General features: G+C 50.4%; 1 protein-coding gene and 1 long non-coding RNA gene across 5 annotated transcripts; one reads left to right on the forward strand and one right to left on the reverse strand.

Annotated features, from left to right (window-relative positions):
• The first annotated feature begins 72 nt into the window (after positions 1–72).
• PMM2 (phosphomannomutase 2) lies at positions 73–21,556 on the forward strand. 3 transcript variants are annotated; one of them, XM_026520348.4, is made up of 8 exons: positions 73–215; positions 5,257–5,368; positions 7,492–7,568; positions 8,254–8,345; positions 10,534–10,633; positions 10,762–10,837; positions 11,934–12,049; positions 20,109–21,556. In XM_026520348.4, exons 1-8 carry the CDS (start codon positions 135–137, stop codon positions 20,208–20,210), a joined length of 756 nt encoding a protein of 251 aa, XP_026376133.1. In that variant the 5' UTR covers positions 73–134; the 3' UTR covers positions 20,211–21,556. The 3 variants fall into 3 exon arrangements, with proteins under 3 accessions (XP_026376133.1, XP_044247474.1, XP_057171240.1); XM_057315257.1 differs by lacking the exon at positions 20,109–21,556 and adding an exon at positions 12,759–13,232 and having other exon boundaries at positions 93–215; XM_044391539.3 differs by lacking the exon at positions 20,109–21,556 and having other exon boundaries at positions 88–215; positions 11,934–13,232.
• LOC123002180 (uncharacterized) lies at positions 10,236–19,262 on the reverse strand. Of its 2 annotated transcripts, XR_006411803.3 has the most exons (4): positions 17,148–19,262; positions 15,445–15,648; positions 11,891–13,741; positions 10,236–11,723 (listed from the first exon to the last, which is right to left on the reverse strand). It is a non-coding gene; the product is annotated as an uncharacterized LOC123002180 (long non-coding RNA). The 2 variants fall into 2 exon arrangements; XR_008960427.1 differs by having other exon boundaries at positions 10,236–13,741.
• Positions 21,557–22,211: the final 655 nt, after the last annotated feature.

The raw sequence follows: 22,211 nt of genomic DNA on the forward strand, positions 1-22,211 counted from the left end.
TCTGGCGCAAGTCCCCGTCGCTGTGGGAATGGATCCTCCTCCTCCCAGCGTGCCCTGCGGCACGGGGGGGGGGGGGCCGAACCCGGAAGTTCTGCGCCGGGTTCCTGGTTGCCAACGAGTCCTGTCCAGAGTGGATGGAAACCGGCGAGATGGCGGCGTCCGGCCAAGCGCTATGCCTCTTCGATGTGGACGGGACCCTGACGGCCCCGCGACAGGTAGGCAGCGCCCGGCGGGCTGGTGGCAGCGGGTGCAGACCCTCAGGGTGCTCGGAGAGATGGCACGGGGTCGAAAAACCCTTGAAAGCGAAAAACTTGTATGGGGTTGGAAAACGCGGTTCTGGAAAACGCATGCCCTGGATTTGAACCCCAGCTCAGCCCCCTTGCCAGCTGTGTGCCCTCCTCAGTCCTGTCACCTGTGAGCTGTACGTTGTAGCCTAATAGGAAAAACTTACGTTTTCAGGTCAAACAGACCTAAGAGTGTCTCAGCTGTACCCTCTTGACAGCTGTCTGACCTTGAGCAAGTCAGTTAACCTCTGAGTCTCAGCATCCACGGCTTTAAGTGGGGACCTTCCCAGTTTCATATGGTGTTCGTGAGGGTCGAATGAAATCGAATAAATTGATAAAAGTATCTTGGGTATGGTAGACCGTGTTCAATAATAGTCAATAAATATTAGCCGCTGCCATCACCCCCTTTCTCCACCCCCTTCTCCAGCAGGAGTGAGGAAGGAGACCTAGATTTTTTCAGATTGCCTGCTGAGAGCCCCCTTGAACCCTCAGAAGCTTGCTTCCCATTTCTAGATTTTGCTGCTACAGGCATGGATATAGGTTTCATTAAGTTAAGCTAAGCATTTGTGACGAAGCTCATGCTGACCTCCTTGCATGGACTGGTCACAGAACAATAGCCATTCAAACTTGAGACTGGGCACAAGTGACCTCAGTAACTTCTCTGTCTATCCCTACCTTCTTAATTTTGGCCGGAGGGTGGCAGTGGTGTTCTCCACATGTCCACATTAAATGTGTGTGACTTTAGATAACATTGCTTTGCCGTTCTGAACCACACAGGGTCAGTGTATCTAGTGACAGTACCCAACTGCAAGTTCTTCAGAGGCCCTTTCTTTTTCTTTTTCTTTTTCTTTTTTTCTTTTTTTTTTAGAGATTTTATGTATTTATTTGACAGAGAGACAGCCAGAGAGACAGGGAACACAAGCAGGGGGAGTGGGAGAGGAAGAAGCAGGCTCCCAGCAGAGGAGCCTGATGTGGGGCTCGATCCCAGAACGCCAGGATCATGCCCTGAGCCAAAGGCAGACACTTAACAACTGAGCCACCCAGGCGCCCCCAGAGGCCCTTTCTGACTCAGATTCAGTGACCAACACACACTTCTGGACTGTTAGAGAAGCTCGTGGCCATCTGGAGCCAAAGACAGCAATTCATTGTTTGTGAAGGGCCAGATAGCAAAAATTTTTGTCTTTGCCAACCACGTGGTCTGTAACTAGTCAACTTTAATGCAAAAGGAGCCATAGACCTTATGAAGGCACAGTGTGGCTGTGTTCCAATAAAACTTTATTTTATTTATTTGTTACAAAAACAACCAGCTGCTCAATTTGGCCCATGGGCTGTGATGGTCTAGGGTCACATTCCACATCTTTTTACATGATATAATTGGATCTTCTCAACCTTTCTCCTTTTTTCATCCCACATAGGATAATTTCTTTTACCCTTTTAAACATGAGGAAACCGAGACTCAATGAAACCATGACCTCTGTTTCTCACAGCAAATCTGGTACAAGGCTCTGGGCTGCTGGGCCTTGTTATTTGCTAAGTTTGCCATTTTCTGCCACTGCTCTAAGAGGAAGCTGTTCTGGCTACTGGTTATGCCATTCTTGAAGGTGCTTCTGCCTTCCAGAAAGAATCAGGATAGATGAGCATGAAGTATGAAATAGCAAAGAAACCCACAATGTATTCCCATAACACATTTGAAACATGATAGTCTTTGCAGCCAACTAATAATTTTAACACTGAAAAAAAAGAACTTAACAAAAGAAAAATTGTTTCTGTGTGCCAGGTGTTCCAGGTAAAAAATAAGAATATTTTAGCAAGAGATCTGTTCATTATAGAATAATACAATACCCTCCCTCCCTCAATACATGCATTCGTAAACACTGAGAAGCATATTACAGTCCGGAAGCAGAAGAATGAGTTACCTTGCACCTGCTGAAACCCGATACGATATAAGTAGATAAAATCTAATTAGAATGGAGTGCAGAGCTTCGCACATATCGCTATTTTAGTAGAATTTTCTTGTGCTGAGTACTTTCCTAAGAAATGCTATTCCATCTAAAAATGTTGAGACTTAGAACAAAAGAAGGGGGGCATAAACCTGAGTGAATTGTTTTCCGGCTTTATGTCATAAAAAATTCAAACGGGCACCTGGCTGGCTCAGTCGGTAGATCATGTGACTCTTGGTCTCGGGGCTGTAAGTTAGAGCTGCACGTTAGGTGTAGATATTACTTTTAAATCTTAAAAAAATAAAATTAAAACTAAAAAGAAATTCAGACGTACAGAATCCCTGAGAAACTAGTATACAGAACAGCCGCATCCCCACCACTTAAATTCAGCATCGAATGACATTAACTCCCTCCTTTCTTACTCTTCACTGTACCACTTCCTGAGCCACAGTCATCATGGTAGTTCACCCCTAAATATTTGAGCCTGGATCTCTTGAGGACATGTGTGGTGACCATACTGCTATCATCACCATCACCTACGAAAACTGTCACCAGTTCCCTCCTATTATTTAATGCCCCAGTCCAGTAGTTGGCAAACATTTTTCTGTAAAAGGCCAGATAGTAAAGAGTTGAGACTCTGCGGGCCACGTGGTCTCTGTCACAGCTACTCGGCTGTGTCGTTGCGTCCTCAGACACTACGCAAGTGAATGGATGTGGCTGTGTTGCAGTCGTACCTCGCAGAACCCGACGGCGGGTCCATGCCGGCCCATACACCCTATTCTGCTGACTCTTCTTTGCTCCTGTCAGTTTTCCTCTTTTGTCCCCCAAAAAGTCTTTTATAGTTGGTTTTTTCAGAAGGTGAATTTTTAACACACTTCGACCTCAGTTTCAAGCTTTTGGATCTTTCTCTGTGTTTTATTTCGCCTAGGATGATTTAAAAGAATTCCTTGTGATTAGCAACACAAGAGCTATTTGGGAACGTCACAACAACTTGGCTCTGTGATTATTTTGCTCTAAAGAGCTCTCCTGCCCTGGGTAGTTTAGATGCTCTGTTGGGCTCACAAGCAGCTGGGTGTTATTTCCTGTAAAAAAAATTTGCTGCCACTTGGAAATGAGAAGGTGCCTTCTAACACGCACACAGATTGCAGACGCGTCTGATGGCCACAGTACCATGGAGCTCATCAGTGTGCACAGGGGATAAGATAAAATAAACTGAGCTTTGGGTTCTGCTTGAAGATGGAAGTATTGCACTTTTAATCTTTTGCAATCCAGGGAATCTTCCCCCATTCCTGCCATCCTGACATCAGGTGAAAGTAAGCCACTTGGAGGGCTCCAGGACCCATTTTCACAGTCATTGATTCATAGAGGCCACCACTGCACTTCTAGATTTTGTCTGCTAAGTTGAGATTCCACGGAAGGTGTAGGAAAGATTGTGCTCTGTTATAAGCCCTTCTGTGCAATTTTATTAATCCTATGTGTATGTTACTCTTAAATGGTTTAAGCAAAAGAGAAGAGTTGAACTCTAGAAGTTTATGTATTGAAGTTGCTTTTGTTTTTGTTTTTAATTTCTGCTAACTTCATTTCTAAAGATAACTGTGTGAGGGCCACCTGGCTGGCTCAGTCAGTGGACTAGGTGACTCTTGATCTCGGGGTCATGAGTTCAAGCCTCACATCGAGGGTAGAGTTTACTTAAAAAATAATAAATTGGGGGTGCCTGGGTGGCTCAGTCAGTTAAGCATCCTACTCTTGATTTTAGCTCAGGTTATGATCTCAGGGTTATGATATTGAGCCCGGCCACATGCTGGGCATGGAGCCTGCTTAAGATTCTCTCTCAAAAAAAAAAGGGGGGGGGGGCGCCTGGGTGGCACAGCGGTTAAGCGTCTGCCTTCAGCTCAGGGCGTGATCCCGGCGATCTGGGATCGAGCCCCACATCGGGCTCTTCTGCTATGAGCCTGCTTCTTCCTCTCCCACTCCCCCTGCTTGTGTTCCCTCTCTCGCTGGCTGTCTCTATCTCTGTCGAATAAATAAATAAAATCTTTAAAAAAAAAAAAGATTAAATTAAAGATACCCCATGTAAATATACAATTCAGATTGCTAAAAGTAACAAAATAACTTTAAAAAATGAATTGTGATTTATCTTAATAGAGTAATATATTTTCACGTTCATAATTTCTGTTGAATTAGTGCACAGTTTGGACTTAAGCATAAAATTATGCCATTGAGACCACTGTTGAAAGATAGGAGCTTTTCTTTTAGGAGAGATTAAAAAAATCTAGTGATCTTGCTCCTGTACTTTATTTATTTATTTTTGGTTTTGTATGATTATAACAAATCAATTCTGAACGTCCTCTTTGATCTTATGGTATTTTGTTTTAAAATCAGCAGCTTATATCTGTAAGTGGAGCACAGTGTAGCATTTGAAAGGAATGCTCTAGATCTGTCTGTATCGGCATGGAACAGTCATCGCAGCTCGCTCAAAACACGTTACTGCACAAGACATAGAATGAGTCCACTTGTGTTTCAGAAAATAAGACCTGTTTACATATGAACACAGAGAGGAATAGCTGGAACCAGCACAGAGCAGCTGTTAATATATTGCTTGTGTGTTTTAAGATAGGTAAAAATAAGTAAAATTTAACACATTTTTTCTGGTAAAAATTTGATGTCCCCAGATCACAACTAAAATATTTGGACTTACCACACACCTAGAGCCTGAATTGGCATATATGAAAATAAGGGTTGCGTCACTCTTTTTTTTTTTTTTTTTTAAGATTTTATTTATTCATTTGACAGAGAGACAGCCAGTGAGAGAGGGAACACAAGCAGGGGGAGTGGGAGAGAAAGAAGCAGACTCCCAGCGGAAGAGCCCGACGCGGGGCTCGATCCCAGAACTCCAGGATCACGCCCTGAGCCCAAGGCAGACGCTTAACGACTGAGCCACCCAGGCGCTCCGGGTTGCGTCACTCTTAAGAGTTTTAATTTCCTGGTTACTGTATGGCTCATGACTTTTTATTTTCCTTTTTGAAATGTAGAAAATTACCAAAGAAATGGATGGCTTTCTACAGAACTTGAGACAGAAGATCAAAATTGGAGTAGTAGGCGGGTCGGACTTTGAGAAAGTGCAGGAGCAGCTGGGAAAGGATGGTAAGTAAACTCTACGTTGTTGATTATGTTTGGTTAATTACAGCTTCCTATGAGGACATTAGGACCTGTGGCCATTAAGTACCTTAGGCAGGCCCAAGCCCTCCTCCCCATGTGGCAGACTTCCTGCTGCCTTGTTTAGACAAACATTCTCTCTGCTTTCTCTTTCCTCTGTTCTTAATGCTATAAATAAATTTCTGGAGTTGGTGGTGGACCATTCCATCTGTACTCAGATTCATGGGTGGGGTCGCCCAGAAGTTTGAGTGTGTGTGTCACTGCCTGGAATGCTTCGGGTTGTCCCCATACACTCTCCTAGCTCAGCTCAGGCTCCATCTCCTGACCGTCCTTCTCACCCAGGTGTTGAGGCACCTTCCGGGTGTAGGGGCCTCCTCTCTGTTACCCTAACACAGTGTTCCCAGAGTTCCCTAATCATGCATCACCTAGCCTCCTGCCCTCCTTATTGAACCAGGATCTCCAGCGCAGGACCCCAGGAAGCCAGGGGTTCTTATTGGCCCCTTCACTGGAGATGCTGAGGTCTCTGGGGCCCGGGAATCGTATTTCAGCAGCTCCCCCCTGGGAGATTGTGATGCACAGCCCTGCCGCCTTCAGAGCACTCTCTGCTCGCTGGAAACTCTCTGGTTATCCATCCTTTTTTCTTGGAGATGAGGACTATGGATTCCTCATCTTGTAGCCCCAGGGCCTCTAGGGTGCCAGGCCTACAAGAACTAGAGGGTGGAGAGATGGATGAAATGATCGTTCTGGACACTGCTGACATTTGGGGCCGGATCATTCTCTGTTGTAGGGGCTCTCCTGTGCACTTAGGATGTTCAGCACCACCCCTGTGGCCTCCCCGCATGGGATGCCAGGAGCACCTCCACGCCCAGTGTGACAATCAGAAATGGCTCCAGACATTGCCAAATGCCCTCTGGGGGGCAGATCCCCAGTGGGGAACCAGTGTTTTAGCTGTAGTATCTTGCAGTCCAGATCGGCATAAGCTGTGTGTACTGGATTAGTTACTGCGCATTCTCTTTAAAGCTCTCTGTTCTGCTTACACTTCATTTTCCTCATAGATGCTCTACTTAGAAACGCTAGAAATGACATAAGAGGGCGCATTAAGCCCCGGAAATCCTGTTACCTGGCCCTGATGGCCCTTTCTGCCTCTGGCCATGTTTTTAACTACAGGCTCAGAGAGGTTTTATGTCAGGGTAGGGCACTGTCTGTAGATTTCAAAGAGTGTGAGTCAAAACAACAGAATCAAAACATTCACAAGCTGGAAGAGAGTTGAAGACCCAGCTGTATGAGAGTCACCTGAGGAACTTGTGAAAATTCAGATGTGAGAGCCCCACCCAACACAGGGCACCTGGGAGTCTGCATTTTAATACGCAAGTGAAGTTTGAGAACCCAGTTAGATTTATGTGAGTGGTCTCCAAATCTGGCTGCATATAAGAATCACCTAAAGACCTTTAAAAAAAAAATTTTTTTTTTTTTTTTTAATTCTGATTTTTAGCCTGGTCCTGCATGTTCTGAATCAGAAAGCCTGAGAGCAGAGCCTGTTCTGCACATTTTCATCGCTGCCCTGGTGATGCGGGTCCACAGGGAGGCTTGGGGGCCGTCCTTGGCTCCCATCTTCCTCTCCAGATAGAGGGGGCTGAAGGCAGAGAGTCAGAGGGCCCGCCACCAAGTCCCCGATCTCCAGCCATCTTGTACATTTGTAATTAGAGAGTCTTTTTAAAAAAAAAGAATTTTTGGGGCGCCTGGGTGGCACAGCGGTTAAGCGTCTGCCTTCGGCTCAGGGCGTAATCCCGGCGTTATGGGATCGAGCCCCACATCAGGCTCTTCCGCTATGAGCCTGCTTCTTCCTCTCCCACTCCCCCTGCTTGTGTTCCCTCTCTTGCTGGCTGTCTCTATCTCTGTCAAATAAATAAATAAAATCTTTAAAAAATAAAAAAATAAAAAAAAGAATTTTTTTTAAGGAGTTTTTTCCCCACCTGCCGAACCTGTTCAAGATACCCTTTCACAGTCCTTACTGGAGTTCAGCTATTTTATTGGCGATACGTGTCAATCGAGAAATAGAAACTCCAGCTTCAGTTCCTTGTACACTAACTTTTCTTTTGTTTCGGTTGCAGTGGTTGAAAAATATGATTATGTGTTTCCCGAAAATGGCCTAGTAGCATACAAAGATGGGAAACTCTTGTGTAAACAGGTAGGTTCTTGAGTGTCCAGATGACTATATACTATTATTAAAATGTTTTCTAAAAAGATACTTGATGTTGGATCCTTCTGGGGAGGTGTATCCGGGAAGCGAGGAGCAGGGGAAGGAGTGAGTCTCCATCCTGTATTCTTACATCTTGAATATTGAACATATGACTATCACATATTCCAAATTGTTAACTAAATTTTTATCATTGTTTTTTAAGGATACTTAATCTGATATTTCTGTTATGCTGGCAAAGACTGGGGAAGGCTGCCTCGCTACAAGCATTTTTAAGAGGTCCTGTGTAGCTCTTATTAGTAACAAGATCATTCCACTCAGACATAAGAGAAAGCCTAAGTGGAATGAATATACTTTCTGTCAGCGTCTGTAGATATTTTAATTGAATAAAAGCAGCAGTAATAACCTCTTTGGGTCTTCCATGAAGCATTTGAAAGATAATGAGTACAAAAATCTTGAGTCATGAAGCAGGAAATGCTTTAACTGAAGCCCTTCATGGTTTGCCTTATGTTTTCAAGCAGGGAAAGAAGGAAAAAGGTAGTGGGGCGTGTCACCCTGGCCACCACATCAGCCTAGTGACCCTTGGCCAGTAGTGGCTGAAGACCCGGGTTTGCTGTAAAGTTATTTTGAAAAGGCCACCCCCAAATCAAGTAACCCCAGTATTTTCTTTATCTAGAGTATTCAAGGTCACCTGGGCGAGGCCCTAATCCAAGATTTAATCAACTACTGTCTGAGCTACATTGCGAAAATTAAACTCCCGAAGAAGAGGTGGGTTTGCTTTCAGCAAAGAGGCTGCACTGGCTTGGGTAGAAGTGGCGTTGGCTGGGTTGGTGCTGACTTAAGGCCTGGGCCCTGTGCTTAGTAAGACATTGCTGGAAACCTTCTAGTGGAAGAATGAATCCATAAATGATGGCATTTCCACATGATGGGAATCGGAAACTAGACACTTATGAGGCTGTGGGTCTGAGGGAAGGCCTGTAAAACAGCAGTGTGAAAAGCAGCATGAGCCCCAGAGCCGGGAGTCACCCCAGAGGCCCAGGCCAGACCCCATGCACAGCCCTGTTCACTAGGCCCACACTGTGACGTAAAATCTGCATTAATCGCTGTCATTTGAAAGTCAGATTTCACGTTGTAAAATATCATCGCTTCTGGCTTCTGTGGTCGCCAAAGACCTGTAATTTCAAATGAGCACAAGATACCCCCTGAATTCAGGAAACAGAGCTGAGACCCACCTGGATCAGCATTTGCCCACACCCTCGCCAGTCTCACTGTACACCCCACAGATAAGTCACACAGGCGCAGGAAGGCTTCAGATGAGTCCAGATTCTCAGGGAGGAATTAATCACTTGATAAACTTCCTTAATCCTAGGTTTTGAGAACAGAAGCCTTTCTAAAATGCATCAGCCTCCCTCCCTTGGGAATGAGAGGGATACTATGTCCTTCAGTTGGGGAGAAATCATCGAGCTCTTTTTCTGACAGTTTAGGACCCGCAGCCCTAGGGTTACCCCTAGGAATGATCACCAGGGTCCCTGTAGAAGGTTTAGGGGACAGGGCTGGTCTGTACCAGCTCCAGGACATCCCAGGTGGGGGATCTTGAAAAAGCATCTTAGATGCACATGTGTTGTTGTATCATTTGCTTCTATGCAGGTTGAGCACAGCCGGGGAAAGGATTCAGCGGTTGAGATTTTGCTTTTACTTCACCTAATGAGTATTCATTGCTTCCCAGTTAACAAAAACTGGGACATTTGATTTTCTCAAGACCCTTTAGAGGTAACCAGAATGCCTGTATTAGTCCCTTTGTGAGGTTCCAAGAGGCATCCAGAGTCACACAGCCTCGCAGGAGGTTGCATTGGCCTTGAAGCAGGCCCTCAGCTCAATGCTGGGCATGGGTGTCCGGTATTCACAGGTGGCTGGTGGCTCGAGATCAGGGCTGTGTGCGGAAGACAGAAGAAATGGGCCAGGGAAGAGAGGCATCAGGGTTGAGAACTAGAAGATACTTCTGAGCACACAGTAACAAAACACTTAAACTGCACTGTAATGGATAAATAGCTCACAGTTATTTGAGCTTTTAAGAAACTACTTTGAGATTCAAACTGGAAACGCAGTGGCGGGAAATGGTGGGGTTTTTTTTAAACATCTTTATTCAAAGTAGCTAAAAAAGTGTTAAGCTGTTCTCGTTTTCTGTGATCAGGTCATTTAGTAGCAGCTGGCCACAGGGTGTTTCCTCGGTAATGATGGAGGCTCGCCAAGCAGCCCTCAGAGCCTTTTCCCGTAGCTTTGTCTGCTCAGATCGGTGGGTTCAAGAGGTCACTAGTAAAGGTGTCAGGTGCATGAATTTTCAGACTCCTCAGGGAACTTGAGAGATGGTAATCATTTTCATCTCTCTCTCTCTTTTTTTTTTTAATTTGGCAGAGCACACAAATAGGCAGAGGGAGGAGAAGCAGACCCCACTGAGCAGGGAGCCCGACATGGGGCTCGATCCCAGGATCCTGGGATCATGACCTGAGCTGCAGACAGATGCGCAACCGACTGAACCACCCAGGCGCCCCTCATAGCTCTTTATTAACGATAAGATTCACTGTCCAACAGAAATAATGTGGGCCACATGTGCAATGTTAAGTTTCCTGTAGCTGCATTAAAAGAAAGGAACCCCCGAAATTAATTTTCATCATGTTTTATTTAACTCAGTATGGTCAAAATACAGTCACTTTAATACATAGTCAACATAGAACATTTCGAATGAGGATGACATTCCTTTTTCATGCTACATCTTTGAAATCTAATCTCCATTCAGATTAGCCGCATGTGGCCCATGGCTGCCGTGTGGCTGAGCCCAGCCCTGTGAAATGTCGAACACACCAACCCCTGCCTTCTGGAAATTTGAGCCTGTTGACCCATCTGTAACGTCGCCCACATAAATAATGTCTCTCTGGGGCCCGTCCCCTTTCCTCTCCAGGGGTACTTTCATTGAGTTCCGAAACGGGATGTTGAACGTGTCCCCGATTGGGAGAAGCTGCAGCCAAGAAGAACGCATTGAGTTTCATGAACTCGATAAAGTGAGTCCCTCGGACACAGCCTGGGTCTCTGGAGAGGAGATAAGATGTGTAGCCTTGTGGCCGGCGGCTGAAGGGTGCCTTCCAAACTGCCATGCGCTAGATAATCGGTATCTCCTTGTTTTTCTCAGAAAGAAAATATCAGACAGAAGTTCGTAGCAGACCTGCAGAAAGAGTTTGCAGGAAAAGGCGTCACGTTCTCCATAGGTACCGTGCATTCAGGCGGGTTTTGGGCTTTAGTAACCGCTTGCCCAGGGGGTTGCCGGGGACCGGCGAGCTCTTGAAATGGGACTGTGCTCGGTGTGAAGTTGGGCAAGAGGGGCTCAGGGGCAAGCACTTCTGTGTGGTCAGCCCTCATGGGGCCGGGTGCCAGGTTTGGTTCTAAAGTCTCACCTGGCGGGATTCCACCCTCCGCACCTCTCCTCCTGGCCCAGAATAGCGCTCAGCCCAATAGATTCTAGAATCTTATGATGGATGAGCAGCAGGGAACCTTAGCAGTCAGTTGGGTTGGTTTTAGAAACTAAGAAACCAAGGCCCGGGACTCGTCTGAGCTCACAAAGTTTGTATCTACAACAGCGGACTGGCGTGCAAACGTTTCCGATGCCCGACGGAGTTCTTCCTGGGATGCTGGTGTCTTGCCTTGGTTTTTGGTAGAATACACTTGTCAGACGCTTGAAGCAAATGGATTTCTGTGAGCGCTGATGAGTCATTGCGTCAAGCCCTCTTGTTTTATCACCTCCATAAGCGTGCAGTTGTAGGAAAACCGGAATTGCAAAGGGATCATGTCTGATAGACGAACGGGTAGATGTTTAAGTGTTCTTGGACCGTGAGGTGAACGTCTGACAGAGCTTTCAGATGGTTTCATGGCCCCTGAAAGCTGCCTGCAAACCACCTTCCACGTGCTTTTCCTTTTTCCTGCGAGATGAGCTGCATGCAGCCTCCTGGGCCTTGTTGCCTGGGAACCAGGGCGTGTTAAAGCTCGGGGCGGCCCAGCTGAATGAAGCTGTTACCAGATTTTCCACCAGCGTGCTTCATTTAGACCCATGCGCTGTACACAAACGCATTCCTTGTCCTGAACTGGCGGTCTGTCTCGCTTTTTGATTTTAGGTGAAATAATGTTGGAAAAAAGCAATGTTACATTAATTTCTAGAACCAGTCCCTAAAGTAGCATAAGTAGCAAAAAAGGGCATTAAAAATCAACCTCGGCCCTCCAGTTGCTGACGAGTAGACCACACGTTTTATTCAGCCCCATGCCCTTACCTCCTTTCCACCTGTAGCTTTTGTATCTTTCCCCTCTGCGCAGGAGGCCAGATCAGCATTGATGTCTTTCCTGATGGCTGGGACAAAAGGTATTGCCTGAGACATGTGGAAAATGACGGCTATAAGACCATCTATTTCTTCGGGGACAAAACCATGCCGGTAAGTACGGGAGCATATATTGGAGTTGGACTATTCGGTTTGCGCTGCAAAAGGGGACATGAACACATGGGCCTTTTCCCCTCCCCCACTGGCCCAGCTCTCACTGAGCAGTGGCTTCTGTCCTGTGAGAGATGCAATTCAGCCTCCCTCCCTTCGCAATCAGACACCGGATGCCTCCTTGGGGGCAGGCACTTCGCAGCTTTCCAAAACACCTTTCCCGGTGCTGCTCTCCAGTCCTTTGTGCACTTCCAAGCCCTTGGCCACTTATATGTCATTTTTCCACTCTGTTTTTCCCCCAGGGGCATTCATTATGAGTTGGGCACAAGGCATCCTAAATGGTAGGAAGACAGGAAATCTCACAAGTCTGAAATTCAGGAGACCATGCCAGGGACTGTTCACCGGTGGGCATCACACACGGAGGGTTTGGGGAGCTGTCCCTGACGGAAGTCCCAGGTCCAGGACTGAATCTATATCAGGGCTGAGAGCAGAGCTGTGTCAAAGGCCAGCACTGGTAGGAGGAGGGAGGCAGAGTAGGGATTTCCCCAGAGCCACCGTGGTGCCAGGACAGGGCTCTCCTTGGGACAGGTGGGCCCCGAGAGGAGGCTCAGCACCAGCCACTCCCTGCCCAGCCCTGGGCCCATGTTTGGGTTCTTCCTTTAAATTCCTGTCGCCCTCTGGGCTCCTCTGCTTCCCTTCACACGCCGCCCAGTGATGGGAGTTACCTTGCCATCGGAGGTCCTGGTTCGGGCTTTGTGGCCATCCTGCACCCAGCAGGTGTGTCCTGAATGCTGCACATCAGGAGTTTTCTTACCGTCTGGTCTCTGGTCCACTGCAGAGTACTTGCCGTTCTGCTAAGGTTTTTCTGGGGTGGACCTCCCCGCCTTTCAGCCAGGTCTCCACATAGGGTCCTCTAGCATGAAAGGGACTTCTGATCAGTATAGGCTCGAGTCCATCTTTCTAAATGATAAAACCAGGACTCAGGGGCACCTGGGTGGCTCAGTTGGTTAAGCATCCAACTCTTGATTTCGGCTCAGGGCATGATCTCGGGGTCCTGGGATCAAGCCCCATGTCGGGCTCCCTGTGCAGTAGGCAATCTGCTTCTCTCCCTCTCCCTCTCCCCCTCCCCATGCTCGTGTTCTTTCTCTCTCTCTCAAATAAATTAATAAATCTTTAAAAACAAAAACCAGGACTCAGAAAGGGAAGTGACTTGCCTGGGGTCACACAGCTCGTGCCAGAGCTGGTGTCACCAGAACAGACCACCTTGTCTCTAAGCCCGTGGGCTTTCCAGTCTGACAAACCGTCCCTCCATCGCGGTGGGGAACGTTCTCTAGTTCCCAGACAACAGCTTTTCTGGAGCTGTGTCTTTTAGCCTCGTTCTTAATGACAGAGTGATTTACAACTGCGTCCATTTGGTGAAATTCTTCAGATGCAGAAATGCTTTGAATGCAGGCTTTGAAAGAAGCCTCCGTCTGACTTTGATGTCCTTAGAGAAAGCAAGCTAATGCACTCACACGGGATCTAAGGGCTGGCCAGGCGCCTCTGCAGCCCTCCCAGTTCCGTGCCAGCTCTGGTGGGCTGAGGAGAGAGCTGCTGGGACAGGCAAAGCCAGGTTCTTCTCAGTGGTGACATGCTTGCTGTGTGCGGGTCGCCACCAGGAGCCTCAGCGGGGACTTCACAGAATGGGATGCGGTTCTGGAGAGAAGCAGAGAATGCCTGCTTTGGGGAATTCTCCCTCTGAATTAGAGCGTTTTCTGGGCTGTTTAGCTGCTACAGGACCACACATTGATTCTGTGTGCTTGGTTTTTAGTTTTACCTACTTTTTAAAAGTGGATACTAGTTACGGAGGTTTTTTTTTTTCCCTGATTCTTAACATATTTTCATTGTAGAGCATTAGAGAAAGTTCGAGGGAGAAAGCGTAAGTCATGTGGTCACAGCTGACGCGCCTCCCAGCCTTTTCTCTGTGGGCGTACATGACCCCCAAAGTGAACCCTGCATTCTCATTACTTGATTCTCTCCTTTGTTCTCAGTACGTATTTTATTTCTCCATGTTAGTGAATATTCTTTGAAAATGAGATTTCCTGGGGCTGTATGACCGTTTCCCCAGCAGAGGCCCTGGGACTGTGGTGGTCGACGCCATGGTGACCATTCTCTGCCCTCTCTGACGCTGTCAGTCAGTGCTTTCCTGGAAATGGGAAGTAACAGTCCAGCCATCTAAACCTTTAAACAGGCACAGAGCCATCCAAACACTAGCTTTAAACTTCTCCTATTCAGTGATAGATTTTCTTTCTTAGCATCAGGACAAATGTTTTTGCCAGTTTCCAAGGAAACAGCACTTGAACTAAGAACTGTCAGTAAAAAGCTGTTTCCCAGGGGTGCCTGGGTGGCTCAGTCGGTTAAGCGTCTGACTCTTGATCGCAGCTCAGGTCTTGATCTCAGGGTCGTGAGTTCGAGCCCCATGTTGGGCTCCATGCTGGGCGTGGAGCCTACTTAATTAAAAAAAAAAAAAACCATTTCCCCGCCAAGCACCATAGACTTACGGGCCTGCCTGGTGGCCTCTCCAGCCTTAGCAGCCACCTCCGTCTGGCGGGATCTGATGTTACACAAAGGCCCTCCCCGCCTTCCCTGCTTGGAACACCCCCAGAGAGCAGGGTGAAGCTTTTCTAAGTGCTTGTCAGTCCTGGAAAGCAGCCCCCCATCCTGCCCATCAGCCACAACAACCAGGGTCTGTTAAAACCCAGCTCTGAGTGCAGCCTCGAGGCTCCACCCCCGGCCTGGAGTGCCGTGGTTTGCTGCAGGGAAAGGGATGGCCAGGGCACAGAGAGAGGCACCCCACACTGCTTTGCATGGCTTTGCGGGGTGGCGGGGGGGGAGGACTGTGCCAACCGATACCCCCACCCCCAGCTTTCCATGTTCACAGGCTAGACAGCTTCTGCTGGCTTAACGCCTCCTGGCTTTAAGGCAGTTGGAACATGAAAACGTTCTAACACGTCATGAACATCGACAGCTGATTGACTTTGACTCAGCAGATCCTTTTGGGTGATGGAGCTCTCTGTATGCTCCTGTGTGCGGGAAGGGCACACACGGAGCGGCAGCGCTGGGGGGCACGCTGCCCTGCCGCAGGAGGGGCCCGACCAAGTACACAGCAGCCTGCACATGGCAGAACGCCCCGTGGCTGTACAGACTGCTGATGCCGACCCATCTCTGGGACGTTTTATCAGGCGAGCTGAGTAAGGTGCAAACAACCGAAGTAACATCCGCCACTTTTGTCTAAAGAGGGGGAAGTAATCTGTCTTCACGTTTGCTTGTAAGTGCATAAAGGGAATGTGAAGGGACCCCCAAGAAAGCAGACAACAGACCTCCTGAGGGCCCGGGACAAGGATGGGAGAGACACTTACCACTCTGTTTTTAAATCTTGAACTCTGTGAATGTGCTGTCTGTTGAAAATGAAGCTTCAAAATATCAAATTGAGAAAAGGAAGAAAACTAAATTTTTTAGCTTCTAAAGCACTTCAGACCCTGGGCACTTGGACATTCTGTCCTCCGGTCCTTGGGCAGCCTGGCGAGGTGTGCAGGATGGGCGGCAGCGGGCTCTGTGCAGGGCTGGGGGCAAGGTGCAGGGTCAGCAACTGGGTGGCATCCGCAAGCCTCTCGTCACTCTCCCACATCGCCTCCAAACTGCTATTAAATCGTGCAACACTTGGTTTTCCACAAACGTTAAAAAGGAAGCTCTGTCTTTAAAATAAGCTTCAAAGAGGTCCCCATCGGCCTGGTAGGAAGAGGCAGCTTTGAAACCCAGAAGACCCAAATCTGGCCCCTGCTGCCCACTTGGTGACCACACACATCTCTGTGTCCGTGAGCCATGGTGCCTGTCAGCCCTGTGGGTTCCTCTGAAGCAGTGGGAAGAAAGGGAGGTCCTGGAGGGAGGGTGGCTACCCCAGGGCTGGCTCAGGAGAGGCAGCAGGACTTGCCTCTCCCAGCAGGGGAACCAGCAGGCCACCAAGTCTGCAGCTTTTAATGAAGTTAAGAAAAGCTCATTCAGTATGAGATTGCTCTGAGAGATTGGGGGCCTACAGGGTGAGTGATCGTGTTAACTGACGAGCCTTGAGTTCCTGCTCAGGCTTTGGATGGAGTTGGCCTTTGGGCATGGCCTGGGCATCCTCGCCATGTCTGGCATCTCCCATGCTCACTCTCAGGATGCCTGAGGGCTGATGAGGGCACAGAATGTGTCCTGTGCGCAGACCTGTCCTACTACTCCTGTGTTTCAGTGCCAAATCTGAGACCCAGGTCTTAGGGGGCTAGCGGCAGGCTTAGGTTAGCACAGAGAGGGCAGTCCCTTGCTCACAGAGGGACCCCTGGGAAAATCGCTGCTCCCCAAGATCTGACGGAAGGAAGTTGGACCGGGTTAGGGGTTTCCACCAGCTCCCCCATGGGAGGACAGGAAGGAGGACACTGGACAGGGGCACCATGGGTGCGGGTGTTTGTTGCAGTCTCAGCTGACCCGCCTTCCTTCTGGACACCAGAATCTGTGGTCTTGTCGCCCCTGAGATCGGGAGGGGGGACTGGATAAGCCCCAAAGAAGGAACAGCCCCCTGCTCTAGCTCTTCTGTTCAGGGGGACCCCAGCTTCAGGCCCCTAGAGTGTGGCCAGCTCTCAGGGAGACCCCTGGTATGGTCACTGGTGTCTACAAATCAGCTTCTCCAGGATGCATGTCTGTGCCTAGCCCCCTCACACAGCGCTCAGCCCCGTTTTGTGGATGAGGGCATGTGCTGGAGCCATGAGCAGACCCTGAGGGTCACCCCAGGGGCATTAGCAGGACAGCAAACCAGCTCACTTTCCACCACACCCCAAGCTGATTAGTCACCAGATTGTAAGCCACTGGATCCCATCATGGAAGTACATTGGAATCACCCAGTTGTTTTCAAAACGTCATGACCATGGGGTCAGGCTTGTTGTTTTTTTTTCTTTTAAGCTTAACAGTTGACTTCTAGGAAAAACCAGTACAGTTACCTAAGGGCATACATCGGTTTCAAATATATCAGAAAGTTGTGACTGTTTTCGTCCCCAGCTAATGATCACACGTTGAGAAAACAGCTACATACCAGTCACGCAGCATGCACTCAGATCCGTTTGGCTTCCCACACAGCAGCCCATGGGCCAGGGACACTGGCCCTGGAAGTGTCGGTAAAGCTCCCTCATTGACTGTCCCCTCAACCCAGGGAGTACCACTCTCCCAGGGCTTTGAGGATAGAGCCCTTGTCCCTCTGGCCTTTGTACTCTGATACCTAGAAATTTGATCAATCCTGTTACACTGCCCAGAGATGAACGTCCACGTGAGCCAGGAGTGGACTCCCAGCTAGGGGGGTGTCTGCTTGAGCCCCAGATGGGTGTTCTCAGCAGAGACTGCCTCAAGGCCCAGCCGCCCAGCCCTGCTTCCTGCCCAGCAGGGCCCACAGGCCAAGGACACTTGATGCATGCTCCCTTCCTCAGCTCCACCGCCAGGATTCTCAGGGTTCACCAGACACTCCCCAGCAGCTCAGCAACAGCGTGTGTGGAAATGGCCGGGTGGCAGGGAGACTGGACCCCACTCGGCACTGCCTTCTGTTTTTCCGTTGCACTCAGACCTTGGCCTTGTAGGGATTTAAATATTAATGGACTGTTTGCACTGAGCTGCAGGCCTCTCTGCGCCCTCAGGTAATGTGATCCGGCATTCTGATCTCTCAGAAACGGGTCCTCCCCACCCAGAACAGTGACCCATGGTGCCTCTGCAAATCCGATGTCGGGAATTTCCGGTTCTCTGAAGCCTGATTCTAGAGGAGGGTGCTCACACCAGCTCTGCGTTGCGCTTCTGCTTCTCCTGACCTCCCTCTGACTCCGCAGGCGAACTCTGTGCAGCCCCAGGGAGCCCGAGGGGAGGCCGGTCCCCTGGCAGAAGAGGGAGTTAAAGTCTGAGGTTGGCGGTGGGGCTGGAGACACTGCTGCCAACTTTGCCGAGCCGAGACAGGGCCTGGAGAGCCAGCCCCAGCCGGGGGGGGGGGGGGCTGTTTTCAGTCTCTGGACCTGGTGCCATTAGGTTACACAGTGGCAGAGCTCGCCTCGCAGTCCCATTCCACAGGCAGCTCCCTTCCCCCCGCCCCCCCAAGCAGGGCCATGGGAGAGTCATGCCAAATTTGTCATCTGTTAAGTGCACATCTGTCCCCACATGGACCAGGTCTCTTGGGAGGGACAGGTGGGGCAGCTGCTTCAGAATCGTTCCCCTGGGGAAGGGCATCTGCCCTCCTACCCAGGGTGGCTCTGTGGCCTCCTAACCGCCGCGCTTCTCCTCGTCCTCATCCCCCACATCCCCCACCAGTCCGTCTTCTAGAAGGTGACTCTGATCGTGTCCCCAGGTTGCAGCTTTCTGGGTGGCTTCACAAAAAATCCCAAGTCCTTACCTCCCTGGCCTAGCTGGCCACTGAGCCACCTTCCTGGACATGGCTTGTCCCCTCACTTCCTCTGCTCATGGGTGCCTCCCTTGTCCCCCCGGGGTTTTCTTCCTCTCTGTTCTTTGCCCTGCAGAGTTGTTCACTTCCGTCTCCTGCCCTCTCCCCACCCCCCAACGCAAGCTGTGAAGGCTGCCCCTACCTCGGTTTGCCCGGCAGGTAGGGCAGGTAGTAGGTGCTCCCCGGGCTGGTTGGGTTCACGCGTGTATACAGACTCCTCCCTCCTGAGTGAATGAGTGACAGAGTGAATGTGTCCCCAATAGATGTTTGGTTTTTCTGGATAGTGCACAAATCTGTTTTTACTATGTTAGGTTCTCTGCAGTGGTTTTTACCTCCTGTGCTATTTGTAAGAGGAATCCAACTTTGATTCTAAGAATTACACGAACTGGTTTTACATTTACTTGCTTGGTGGGGAGCACATGGTGGGGATGACGCTCAGAGCTGACCCCGAGCCCCTTGACAGCACAGAAACCTGCGAGGCCAGGGCAGGACCCCAGCAGCTCCCCCAGTCGGCGCTGGGAAGGGACCTTCCCAGACGTGGCTCCGAGTTCATGGCCCCCTAACCTGACTCCTCCACCTGGCGCACTTAGGGCCCCGGCAGCAGCCCGTCCTGAAGTTTGGGGAGAAGTTATTCTCACAAAAATGAGAGCAGTAGGAATTACTGTGTCCACGAGTCCTATAAAGGGATGTCAGATTTTTCCTATAGAATCCTTAGGAGAAGCAAAGCAGGGGCTTTCTGGCAGCTCGGGGTGCGGGAGCGGCAGGAAGGCTACTTCATTCATCCGAGACCAGGGGCGGGGTAGGGATGCCACACGGACTGGAGGACCTGCAACCCAGGTACACGGCCCAGCAGAAACAGTCTTACACTCCACTCTTGGAAGTGGCCCAGGAGAAGGGATGTGTGCACACGCCTGGAGCCACATGAGCTGAGGGGCGGGTGCTGACCTGGTGACCCCCACTGTGCTGCGGGCGGGGTGCGGCACTACCCCCCATCCAGCAGCTGGCTCACACCTCGTCCGTGGTACAGGCAGGGTCGACACCTGGGCGCCAGGCTCACACAGCAAACACAGGGATATTTAAATGTAAACGAATCAAAATCAAATCAACTTGTTCCTCTGTCGCCCTGGCCACATGCTATCACGTGCTCAGTAGTCACCTGTGGCTGCTGTCAGCTCGGAGGCTGGTGTGTCCGTGTCACAGCAAGTTCCAGTGGCAGCGCTGCAGGGAGCTGTCAGCCCTGCCACACTGCCTGTGAGAAGAGCTTGGGCACACAGTTAGAACACGGCAGCAGAGAGTGCTGCCACCTGCCATGCTTGCTTTATAGAAAAATGAGCCTCAGACAGATCTTCACAAGAGCGTCATGATTCCTTTCATAGGCATAATTACACGTTCCAAGCTACACTGCAGTTCAAGGGAAGGTGATAAAGCCTTTCTCGGTAATGACTGTACTCGGGTTGTTCCTCTCCCGGGGGCTCAGGTAACCGAAGCCGGCCTCCCCGCTGGTAAAACTGCCAATTCCTCAGCTCCCTGGCTGCCCGCGCCCAGGAGAAGCTAGGCGCCCACATCTTTGTGTCTTTGCAGGGTGGGAATGACCATGAGATCTTCATCGACCCGAGGACCGTGGGCTACACGGTGACGGCCCCTGAGGACACCCGCAGGATCTGTGAAAAGCTGTTCTCCTAACAGCCCCTTTCCCGAGGGTGGGCAGGGCGTCCACTGACAGGTCTGAAGGGTCACTGGTGGTCACACTCAGGATCCCTCCCTCCGTCACATGCCCACAACCCCCGGCCCACACCAGGCTCCCCACACGTCCTGTGGCCCCAATAATGTGGCCTCCACCCCCAGTGCCAGAAGCAGCCAGACTTGTCAAGAATGGCTGGAAGGAATACCTCCAACCCGATTTCATCCCCCACCCCCGAGTCTCAGACCCTCCATACGTGCAATCACGGTACACACGGTTTTGGGGGAACCTTCCCCATCATTCTAAAGTGACACAGAACGAATGTGCCTGGACCTTCCCTCCTCATGGGTCTTGTGAAAAACGTAACTGGTATCCCTGTGTGGATACTGCAGGGGCATCCGGTGATGAGAAAGGACAAGATGTTTACAGCCATCCCTCCCCAGGACAGAAGGGAAGCTCCTGCCCGAGCGTCAGCCTGGGGAGGACCCTTGGCCACCAGGCAGTACTGAGCTCAGTAGCGTGTGGGACGCAGACAGATGGCTGCCAAGTGACCACTGACCCCAAGGAGTTTGCACCTCAGCTGGCCTGCAGCATAGGCGAGTTCCAGATTCACTACACTTAGAGGAGAACCCGCTGGGTCTCCACCCGTTGGGATGGGAGCAAGTGGGCCCCCAACAGCCGGGCCCCCGACACTGGAGCTGGCTGACTCCCAGAGGGCCTCATTCCCCTCCAGTTTCTCAGGGATCACGTGAGAGCCTGAGCTGCATGGCTGCTCTGCAGATCTTTTCGTGAACCAGCCTGTCTGCCCTGGCCTCACCCAGACCTGGACCTAAGGGCTGGGAGCCGTCTGGCAGTTGGGCCTGCGACCCTCACTTGTGCTTTGAGTTCGGCGAGGTCCTGATGCTGCTGGAAGGCATCTCTGGGGCCCCGTGGAAGAGCGCTTTCCAAGGAAACGGTTCACAGGTCACTTTTCTGAATCTGGACACAGCAGGACCCACAAACCCTCCGTCCACTCCAGGCCACAGCACGGCCTCTGCTTGGGGCTGGCTGATCTGACTGGGGGTCTGCACCCTTGCCGCTCCACCCCCACCCCACCAGGTGCTTGCATCTCAGCATTCGCTGGGTCCTTCCAAGCCTCCCAGCCCTGCCCCCCAGGCTTATCTTGGCTTGGGGTCCAGTTGGGGGGCAGTCTGCCTGTGTGACCACACACAGGGTGGACATTGCTCCGTGGTTACCAGGACACAGCCACCCAGGGGTACCTTTCCTTGTTGGATTTTGCCAATGATACTGTAATGACCTTTCACAATGAAAAGCAGCAAATTAAAATTGATTTGTTTCCTATTTATCATTCTGAGGGCTTTTCCCTTCTTTGACGGTTACGTGAATGGTGAAGTGGACGATCAGCTGTGCTATCTTCTAGGATCCTGGAAGGAAAACCCAGCCCTTGCAGAGCTGAAGGCCACTGCGTCTCATGCTGGTGTTCCCAGGGTTTGTGCAGCGCCAGGGTCTTGTGCTTCCTGGCTGCCACAGATCCTTCCTCGCCTTCCTGTCCACTGGGTAAGGATCCACAAGTTCCCTTGTTACAGCAAAGCAAGACAATGGAGTCTTAACTCAAACTTGCCCCAACCTTTGAAACTGGCTGGGCCAGCCCCTCCCTGGGTTCCCACTCAGCCGCAGACCCCCTGGGCCCCTTTCACCATCCCCGGGGGCCTCCCTCTGTGCTGCCAGCATCTCCCCAACCTGCCTCCCACCTACCCCGCCTTCCACGCCTCTGTCTTCTGGTCTTCCATAACCCCCCGCAGCCCCCAGCCAGGAGCTGCGCCTCACCCACACTGGTCCTGGGGGACTCACATCCTGTCTCTGCTGCTGGCCAGCGACATGACTCAGGACGGGTTCATCTCAGCCTGTTTGCTCCTCTGTCAGGTGGGGTACGGGCCCTCCCACACAGGAACCCTAACCGAGCTACCTCCAGCCAGGCTGTTACTAACTCCTCAAAGCCCCGG

Source organism: Ursus arctos, unplaced genomic scaffold (assembly GCF_023065955.2).
Source record: "Ursus arctos isolate Adak ecotype North America unplaced genomic scaffold, UrsArc2.0 scaffold_2, whole genome shotgun sequence".
Lineage (NCBI taxonomy): Eukaryota > Metazoa > Chordata > Mammalia > Carnivora > Ursidae > Ursus > Ursus arctos.